General features: G+C 28.7%; 1 protein-coding gene and 1 non-coding gene across 2 annotated transcripts; both read right to left on the minus strand.

Annotated features, from left to right (window-relative positions):
- Positions 1-159: 159 nt before the first annotated feature.
- On the minus strand, positions 160-231 carry TRNAH-GUG. Its single transcript has one exon. It is a non-coding gene; the product is annotated as a tRNA-His (tRNA).
- Positions 232-3,435: 3,204 nt separating this feature from the next.
- LOC110704259 (abscisic stress-ripening protein 2-like) lies at positions 3,436-4,695 on the minus strand. The gene is made up of 2 exons (XM_021882056.1): positions 4,333-4,695; positions 3,436-3,820 (listed from the first exon to the last, which is right to left on the minus strand). Exons 1-2 carry the CDS (start codon positions 4,588-4,590, stop codon positions 3,638-3,640), a joined length of 441 nt encoding a protein of 146 aa, XP_021737748.1. The 5' UTR covers positions 4,591-4,695; the 3' UTR covers positions 3,436-3,637.
- Between the last annotated feature and the right edge of the window lie 6,492 nt (positions 4,696-11,187).

Consider the following 11,187-nt stretch of genomic DNA (forward strand, 5'->3'; position numbering starts at 1 on the left):
TTAATACTTTATTCGTCTCATCCTTCCCTATTATAGCAAATCAACAAAAGTTAATACTCCATTTGTCTGTAAATAAGTATCAAATTCTTTTATGAGATCAATATTTAAGAACTTCATTTATTAAGTCTTTTAAAAAAAAAAAAAAATTAAATAAATATTTGTGGCTGCTGGGATTCGAGCCCAGGTCTCCACGGCCACAACGTGGAATTCTTACCACTAAACTACAGCCACAAGGTTGTGATATTTTGTAGAATATTTAATATTAAATAATATACCACTAGATTGTTGAATTGCAATTCCCTTGTTTGTATAAAGCCTTAGATTTATTTAAGTTTAAAAAAAGTGAATAAAAAAATTGATTAATCAAAACACATAGATACTGACGATTTTTCCATTAAAATCAACAATTCAACCATAACCATCACATAGTAAAATTATTATAATTCAAATGCCAAGAAATTTCACTCCATAGATTAACCAATGAAAATGGTTGATAATGATGATGTTGTAATTCATTTTTTTGTATAAAAATAAGTGGATTCCAATTCAAGATTTATGGGATATTCACAGTAATATGGTTTGATATTGTACAAGTAACTACTGTCCTCAAAAAAAAAAAAAAAAAAAAAAAACTACTGTCCTCAAGACCTCAACTCACTAAACTATATACGTTATTTATTTATTTATTTTTTAAAATATTTATTATGAGTTCTCATCTATTACGCACTTTAACAATAATATTTTTGTTCTAAGTAGATTTTATAATAGATTTTGAGATAAATGAAATATGATTCCAAAAAATAATAATAAACCAAGTACACATTTATTGACCAATAGAGAAATTTATTTGTTTTTTATAATAATAATAATAATAATAATAATAATAATAATAATAATAATAATAATAATAATAATAAATGTATCAAGCATTATTATTGTATTTTCTTTGGCCTTGTGACGAGAGTTCATAGTTTAGAATTGAATATTATTACATTTTTTTTTTTTTTTTTGGGAATGGTTCGAATATTGTTCCAAATTAAACATCCTTTACTACTAATGTGTGAAGTCCAAGTTTAATTTCATAGCGACAGAATATATCATCAGCAATTTTGTGTCGTTTTTAGGGAGGGGGTGATACATGGTGGGATGACATGTATTGGACACAGTGTTTTATAAATAGTATAATTGAATCGTCAATTTCAAAAATTCTAATTTCATTAAAGCTTAATTGGTTAGGTTCGCAAGTTCTTAACAAAGTGGTTGATCAGTATTCAGTGAGAGATTGTTTGTGATTCTAATCATGTAATCATCATCAAATTTTAAACTTTTGAGATTATACGTACTCTGTTCTACTTTGACACCTTTATTTTTATTAATTTTTTTTTTTTTGAAATATTTATCAACAACTTGCTTTGCTCTTGTTTAAGAGTTTTATACTACTTGTCAATAAACAATTTGTACTACTAATATTTAATTTTTTTTAGTTAAAATCATATTTGAAAGTATAAACTCCATACAATGAAATGAGTTTAACAAGATTTTACATAATTATTATTCTTTGTTTGTTACATTTAGGCCCCATTCTTTAGAGTTGCTCTGCTCTGCTTCAATCTGCTCTACTTAAAAATAATAATTAATATTGAATTATTATAATAATAATAATTAATAATAATAATAATTAATATTTAATAATTATAATAATAATAATTAAATATTTAATAATAATAATAGTAATAATAATAACAATAAAACATAATTAAAATTTAATAATAATAATAAATAATTAATATTTAATAATAATATTTAATGATTATAATAATAATACAATAATAATAGTGATAATAATAATAGTAATAGTAATATTATTAATAATAGTAATAGTGGTAGTAGTAGTAGATTTGACAGGATCTTTTCCTTTAACACAATCAGGGCTATTTGACTTTATTCCTGGACGGGTTGTGACTGATGCAGCTCATCGGAAGCTGGTTAAGTATGAGGCTCGTTGTCAGGCGATTGGATATGGGTTCATTCCCTACTCCTTTTCTTCGTTTGGTGAATTAGAGAAGGTGGTTGTTGCGTTGCTTAAGCGAATTCAGAGGTTCTCGATGACGCAAGGCATTGGAGCACCTGTTGTAGCTCATATTTTTACTAGGGTAGGCTTTACTATAGCTAGAGGAGTGAGGGCCCAGATTGTATCTCGACTTCCCACTAATTTATTGTAGGTTGTATGACTTTTTGTTTTAGAGTAATAATAATAATAATAATAATAATAATAATAATAATAATAATAATAATAATAATAATAATAATGAAATATGCTCTCGGCTCTGTTCTGCTATGCTCAGCTGACTCCTGCTATGCCCTGTCCAGAAGCTCAAAAGAACAGGGCCTTAATTACCAAAGATGGTAAAAATGAGAGTGTATGTTTTTGGTGTTTAGAGAGCCACTAGGACGGGTGATGAGAATCTATCCTAGGATTACCTGAAATTGGGAGGAAAGCTCTAACCACTTGAGCGGTACATAATTGTATTTTTTTTTGTTACATTTTATCACAAAAGATCGTGCAAAATGAGAGTATATGTGACCGTGTATTTGTGTGAGTAGTGTAAAAGTCCAAACCATACATTATTTAGTAGACAACGGACGGAGTAATTAAGTGTAAACAATCTCACAGCGTCAATCTATCTGTTCCTCATAATTATGAACTCTTAAATAATTGTACTCCAATATAAAGTACAGTAGAGAACTTCTGAATGATCACGACCTCACAGTTTATTATGGCGTTAGTTAATTAACTTAATTTTGTTGCTTTCTTCGCTTTGCCTTTTTGACCAATAAGAAATTGTCTTTCGTACTTAATTAGTGGGACCTATGGAGCTTGTTTAAAGGGAGTTCCATTATACGGAGTATTGCATAACGAGGGGTAAGAGTGTAATTGCACGTAATGTATAGTTTGATTTTAGAGTAGTACCATTGAGTGATCAATAGTATCATTTAGTGATCAAATAATATAATTGAATATTTCAGTGATACTATGTATGAATCTGTTATGCATTTACAAATGCATAATAAGTTAACAACACTAAATTAGTACTTTCTCGGACGGTCCATACAAATATACACTAGCCATACAAATATACAAGCTCTTAGTTTTTTGCCAATAGACCAATGGATCATTGATTGTTAATAGTGTCACCAAGAAGTAATTAATTATTGATATGAAATTAGTCATTTATAAGTATTGTTTATCCATGTAACTTGTCTTTTATTCCAAATTTATTCCCGACAAAAGTGTAACCAAACAACAAGGAGGAGATGTACATTTTTTTTTGAGGGAAGAGATGTACATGTACTAGTAAAACTTATCATAAAATATAGTCGATTATAAAAAAAGTCCTAAGAGAAAATGAGTAAAATTAAAGCAAATTGATCAAATTTATGAAAATTATTATTAGTAAATTTTATTATAAACGATTATATGTATTACATGAGAAACGGAAACCGGATATAAAAACCGAATTAATCATCTCAATCACAAAGCCATCATAGAGCTAAAACACAAAGAAATAGTAGAGCATATAATAGTTAATAATGAACAAATTTAATAAAATGTTCATTAAATTAAGTCTCAATTGACTTAAAACAGGTGGTGGTGGTGCTTTCCTTCATGCTCTTTCTGCTCATCCTTGGCTTCCTTCTTCTCATGGTGCTCATGGAATGCATAGCCACCAGCCCCGACTGCAGCAGCCGCCGCGATTTCCTCCTCAATCTTGTGCTTGTGAGCATGCTCTGGGTCTTTCTTCGCCTTATGCTTCTCATGCTACAATTGTCACACAAATATACTACAGTCAATAATTTTTTCACTATAAAAAGTCAATGATAAGAAAAATTCCATATGTTTTAAACTAAACCTTTATTTTTAGTTATAATATATTTTATAAAAAATTGTGAGGCAAAATTGAATTTCTATTTAATTGGACAGATTAATCGTGCAATAATTGTCACATTGTGGTATCAAATTTTAATACCAATTATAAATGTAAGAATATAAGAGGCTATGTTAGTGCGTCCGAGATCAATTTTAAAAAATAAGTACAAGTGGTGATTGATCCTTTCAACCTGTGTTCAATAACAATAGTCAAGTATATTAATTTAATAATTATAAAATGTCTGATTAAATTTCTCACTAGTGCTCGATCAAATAATAATTAATAATGCGTGATAACTTTATTATTATACCCCATTGAATGATGGAACAATCCAATTACTAAAGGATAATTAATTACGTAAAACACCACGTTACGTAGAAAATAAAATAAAAGAAGTACGTACCAAAGCAAAGGCACCAGCAGCAACAGCACCAAGCTCACCCATATGCTCCTTGTGCTTGTGGTGCTTCTCTTCCTTCTCATAGTCCTTATCGTCGGACCCGACAACCGCGGTGGTAGTGGTCTCGGTGTATCCACTGCTGTAAGCGGTGTCGGAATAGGTGGTGGAGTCAGTCAAGACAACAGCTTCCACAGGAGTGTTGTTCTCATCATCATCCTTCTTGTGGTGGAAGAGGTGGTGGTGGTGGTGTTCTCCAGACATACTTGTTTTTCCTTAAATAAAAAAGAGAGAATTTAGAGATAATAATAATTTAGAAAAACTAGGATTAATGTATGTGGTTTGTGAAATGGATGATTTAATTAGTCTTAGAGAAGGTTCTATTTATAATGGAATAATGGATTAAGTACATCTAAAAGGATAATTAGATATTTTTAAAAAATAAAATAAATAAAAAAAGTAGGTATGTAATTGCGTTCATTTCGCCTAATGATCACTGTCCCACACGGTTTGTTTCCCCACATAATTTTTGTGAATGTGAAGAATATCTCTTTTGATTTTTTTTTTCTCTAATAGAATTATTTCTATTTTTTTTAAAAAAAATTAAAATTTCAGTGGATTTATTGATATTACAAATAATTAAAGGGAGATATTTCTTTATCTAATAAATCAAAAGGGATTTTTATCTAATAAGGGAAATTTATCCAACAGATCAAAAGGGATTCTTATTAATAAGGGAATTTTATCCGACAAATCAAAAGGTTTTTTTTTTTTTTTTTTTTTTAATCTAATTAATCAAAATAAATAAATCAAAAAGGATTTTTTATCTAATAAATCAATTTTGCAAGGTAATAAATCAAAAGGGATTTTTGATCTAATAAAATCAAAAGAGATTTTTCTTCTTGATTAAGAATATGCACTAAATATTCTAAGATAGACAGGTATCATAAAGATATCATCTAGTAAAATACAACTAATATATCCTAAACATAGGATCATATAAAGGATAATATTATGTGTATATTCTCTATCACTTATTAAAAGCATAATCCCAAAGCTAGCTCATGAGAGTGGAACATTTGGCGTCTTAAGAGTGTTCTAAGGTAAATTAATGAATTATGAATACAAATAAATTTTAAAATAATATTTTTAAAAAAACTTGCATATATAAAATGTAGCATAAATTTATATGGGGTAGTGCAGTCAAAGGCCAAAAGAAAAAAAGAATAAAAAAAGAGTACATAGGAACTTACGAAATTAGCCTTTGCTTGGATGAAAAAAACTCTCTTTTTTTTATTGGTTTAGTTCAAAGTGTTGTTTGTGTTATTCAAGGTTCATTTTGGTGGGGGTATATAAAGAGAGAAAACGAAAACTAAATTAAGAAAATAGAAATGGAGACAGTAATTATAAGGATAAGAGAAAAAAGAGGGAATCAAAAGAAAAAATAGTAAAGGAATAATAATAAAGGTGTTGGAATGTTTCATCATAAATAAACCATCTTTGTTTAGCAATTAGCCTCATAATATTTTAATAAGTATGTGATGTATCCATTTCAGAATATATATTTTTGATTGTTAAAACATTTTTTACTCATAATAATAGAAAAATGGATAACTTTATTTTATTATTAAAAAAAATATTTTATTAAAAAACAAAATAAATATATTAATTTTCTTTGATTTATTGTACTTATCATGATAGTAATTTTGTCCAACTCTTATGAATTTGATAACTAGAATAAAAGTTCAAGTTGATGATGATTAAAAATCTAATGTATAGTTTTTTCCTCAAATATATAAGAATTGAATAAGATTAAAAGAAGCATAAAGGATTAATTAGTGAGTAGAGAAAGTAGATCACTAATCATGATAAGATTTCACCAACTAAAAGCATCATAATGGTAATGCTTTTGCTAAGACTAATGGTTAGTGATCATAATTCAAGATTCACGAGCTAAGCAAACAAAGAAATGTCATTTCATGAGCTAAATAAAGCTCATTAGTCTGTCTTTTTTCTTCTTCTTTTTTTTTTTTTTGAATTTTGAACAAAGGCAAAAGAAAAACAAGCTCATTACTGTTGAATTTTTTATCACAAGTCTCTTTAAAATGTATTTCTTTTTTTTTTTTTTTTGAAACACTTTAAAATGTATTTCTTAAAAACAAGTAATTTGTCTTTTTTTTTTTGTTGTTTTGTTTTGTTTGTTCTTCTACAATCCATAATAGTTGTTCAATCTTTCGGTTTAAGCTTATAATCCTTACTATTTTGTTTTTTATATTCATTTAAGGACGAATTTATGTACAGTTTTAGCCTCAAATGACCCACCATACACTTGAGACTACTTCTATTATTTTGATTAATAGACCCCACTCACATTATATTTGTTTATTATAATCAGTTTTCTATCTCCTGCACATGAGGTCATAATTGTCCTACAATCTTAATTTTAAGAAATACATTTTAAAGCCTCAATTGTTTAATATGAGTTACAAAAAAAAAAGTATAAAAATTTCAAACGTTGATCCTCTATAAACGAAGGGGTATTCAAATCTAGATTATAATCCTATAACAAATAATTGTGTTTGTATAAATGCAATTTGTAAAGGAATTTTAAAACGAAAATTATAGAGGGTCATAAAACACCGTTTCAACCCCGTTTTAAGGCAATCATATATATATGGACACTTGTAATCTATTCAATAGTCTAAATTGTGAAACAAATTCTTATACGATGTGGCGAGATGATTATAATGCAGTCTTATGATTTTTGACAACCACAATTTTTTAAAATGGACAGTTGAAATTATTTAGGGTTCGTTTGGCACTGTTTTCAGTTTTCAGTTTTTTGTTTTTTCAAAACTGAAAACTGATTTCAGTTTTTGATTCTTTTTTTTTAAAAAACTGTTTTCATTTTTCAGTTTTGAGTTTACAATCAACTTCAAAACACTAAATCATTTATAGCTTTAATCAACTATTATACTACCAATAATTATTTATTAATATTTTTTTTTTGATAGCTGCTTATTTATTTTCACAATATATGAAATCTTTAATCTTCCCGTCAAAAAATAAATAAATATATATATATATAAATTTATTGATTGAATAAGGTTGTAACAAAATTTAAAGGAGCAACTAGGAAAAAAAAAGTAACAATAAAATAGTCAAATGCAATGTAATATTTATTTCTCGTTGAAGACTTTCATTATGAATTTTGTCTTTCCCACAATCTTGTTGCCAAACAATCGCGAAATTGAGCCATTCTTTGAAGTTCTTGTTGACTTACAGAAGGAGTCACTAGGTCCTCAGATCCATTGTTGTTGATTGCATCATCTTCTAGTTCGACATTTTCATCCGCATACTGTATGAACAAAGGATCTCCATCCTTGCACATTTTTATGAAATTGTGGATAACACAGCACGACAAAATTATATATTTTTGTCGTTTTAAGTCATATGAAGGCATATCTCTGAGAATGGGAAATCTAGCTTTTAATACCCCAAAACATCTTTCAATAACATTTCGCAATGAAGAATGTGTATAATTAAATATTTCCTCAGGACCTTGTGGGCTCGTTGCTCCTCTATAATCACGCAAATGATATCGTTCTCCACGATACGGTGAAAGAAATCCTGGCATATTTGTATAGCCTGAGTCTACAAGATAATACTTTCTAGGAGGAGGCATAGGAAACTTGGTCTCTTCTACATTTGTAATTGTTTCCCAAAAAATTCTTAAATCATTTGCCGAACCTTCCCACCCAGCCATCACAAATGTAAATTTCATGTCAAATGAGCAAGCACACATTACATTCATCGTAGGCTTTTTTTCTTTTCCACGATAGGGAATTTGATCATCTTGTGGCACACGTGCTGATACATGAGTTCTATCAATAGCTCCTATGCAATTCTATAATAAATCGTTAAATTCAAAATACATACTTAATGAATTAATAAATAGATAATATGTAAAAATTAAAAATTAGTGACAAAAAATTACCTTGAAAATCGGATAGTATCTTGGGTTATTTTTTATTTCTGGAGGTGTTTCGTCAAATGCCGGAGGAACAATCCAATGCTTCGATAATGATGCGATGCCATACAAAACCTTTCGAAAATGGCGGTGAGTAGATTCTAAGGAATGTTGAAATCTATCCGCTATAAGTCTGTGCCTCGAATTATGAGAAATAATAAGAAGAAACATTGCAACCTGTTCTTGAATTGATATAAATTTAGAATCTTTCAACTTTTCCCTTTTTTTCAATTCTTCACATAAGCTAATAAAGATCTCAAGGATTCATTCGAAGCATATCATAACATGTCATTGGATGACCGTTAAGCAGTTCAAGGACATATTGATGACCTGTTAACTTTGAAATTCTTTGCAAACGAGGTTTCTTTTTAAGGAACCCATTATTTTGTAAGTTAATATAAATTGTCAATATTTGTTGAAAATCTTCCTCGTCGGAATCCGATAAAATTTCTTCAATGTCGAAATCCATAACTGTCTGCATTTTTTACATATAGATGTTATGAGCAAGCAGATAGAATAAGATCACCATTATTACTCTTATTAAATCAAACCCAAATACAAATTCCAAAAAAAAAATCATACTTACGACAAGATCTAAATTGAGTTTAAACACTCAAACATGCATTATTGAAGGGAAAAATAATTTGTACTAATGAGATAATGCTTAAAGGTTGAGCACAAAATCTATCTTCCTATCATTTGGAAGTCTAAGAAACATTTTCCTCCACAATGGATCATCATGTATTAGTTTAGTTGCCTTTGCAAATGCAGCTCCATCAATTCCCTCAAGAGCACTTAGTGCATCTACACATTCCATGAGCAAATCATGATCCTCCTTGGATTGATGCCCACCTTCATCATTGCCATTAAATTTTCTCTCGATAAGTTCAAGTTTTTTCTTTGAATTTTCACTCATTGTAACCAAGGCATCCGCCATTGCTACATTAACACTTTCCCTAAGTTTCTTACGATTGACATTAGGCTTGATTTTTTTATTTTTAGGACCCTCTTCACATTGTTTTCTTGAGTCACCCCCTTCTCCATCTGTGTCATCTTCATCCTCACTCTCAGAAGGGCTTTTAGTAGAAGGATGTGAACTAGCACCAGTAGCGGTTGTATCCCCATAAATTGTGCATAATTTATCATAATGCTTACATCCCTTCTTTCTAAAAGTTTTGGCAGACTTATGTTTCTGAAACAACCATACATTCACATCAAATATCACAAAAATAAAATCTTATTAGTTTAAAAATGTCCCTACTTGATCCATAAAAGAATAGAATCAAAATAAACTTATTGACAATTACCTCATACAACTTTTTCCATACAACATCCTCAGCAGAAAGTTGAAAAGTCATAGCATTGTATCCCATTCCAGTTTCTTGTAATAGTTTACTAAATTCCTTCCATCTTTGTCTTAGTTGATTATATTTGTTCTTAAGTTGCTCTTGACTATAATCCTTTTTTGTCTTCTCCTTTAGTTTTTGCTTGATAAGCCTCCAAGCTTGCTTGGTTAGAGTGGTTGTTGGTCTATTTCCTTTTTTTACCTCCTCCTCTATCAAGCTTATAAGGTAAGATTCAATATTTTCATTCCATACTCCAACTACTCCATTAGATTCAATCTCAACAACAACTTCATCTTCGCACTCATCATTTTTCAAATTTGACATCTGTAAAGTAATTCACTATTAGACATAATAATCATCTAATTCAACTAAACAACCAATGTGCAGCAACTAGAAAAACAAGAGCACAATATATCCATTTGTCTCCCATTACCATTATGTTAAACGTACAAACTTCATAAATAATTGATTCTATATAAGCTACCTTGACTTATAACTCTGATAAACTATACCACAAATGAAACTCCTCCACTAAATAAGAAAGGGGGTGTAAAATACATCAATCCACACTAGTACTCTAAGCAAAACACACTAAACTTCCGTGTCTATAAATTACTGAAGCTCCAAAATTGTAATAGCTTGCTAATACCAATTAACCAAATTTCATAAGCACAAATGCATAATACCCTGCCAAAGTGTTAATTCTAGAAAAAAAAAATGATGACTCAGCGACCAGTTTATTTTAAGATTTAGAACAGATATGCTCTAAAGTGCAGGTTTATGATTTCTAAGCCAAAAAAAAGGAACAAGCAAAAAAGACATGCAGATAGAAGACAGGGTGATAGACTCATAATACTTCCAATTCAACTAGGCTGAGATTGCCACTACATATTATAGCAAATTGACACATCACGTAAACTTATGTTATTAGTTGTTACATAGCTTACATCACGTAAATTATTTTTTAATATTTTTGAAATTCTAGGCATAAAATATATATATATATAAAATAATTAAAAAAATTATTTTTGATTCAAATTACTAATTAAAAATAAATTTTAAAAAACTATCTCAGCCGTCCATTTAAAAAAAAAATTGTAGTAGTTTAAACTCAAAAGTCATAAGATTACATTACAAGGTTATTAATTCAAAAGACGATAATGAAGCTATATTTTACCGTACTTAAACGAAGTATATATATATATATATATATATATATATATATATATATATATATATATATATATATATATATATATATTCTTTGACGGGTATTTAATTTAAATGAAATTATAATCTTGATCGGCAAATTTATTGACTAAGACTAAAACAAAACATTGTTGACATCATCATCTCTTAAATTATCCTACGTGTCATTCTCACATTAAAAAGTTCCACTCTGTTCTTGTTGATGATGTCATTAATTGTCATCATTATTTTAATTTTTTTTAACAAATATTATTTTAATCTACTATACATTTTTTA

Source organism: Chenopodium quinoa, unplaced genomic scaffold, assembly GCF_001683475.1.
Source record: "Chenopodium quinoa cultivar QQ74 unplaced genomic scaffold, ASM168347v1, whole genome shotgun sequence".
NCBI classification, from domain to species: domain Eukaryota; kingdom Viridiplantae; phylum Streptophyta; class Magnoliopsida; order Caryophyllales; family Amaranthaceae; genus Chenopodium; species Chenopodium quinoa.

Coding starts and splice junctions, on each gene's coding strand:
- LOC110704259 (XM_021882056.1), bottom strand. CDS start 4,590: ATGTCTGGAGAACACCACCACCACCACCTCTTCCACCACAAGAAGGAT. Junction 3,821..4,332: donor CTGCTGGTGCCTTTGCTTTG/GTACGTACTTCT, acceptor TGACAATTGTAG/CATGAGAAGCATAAGGCGAA.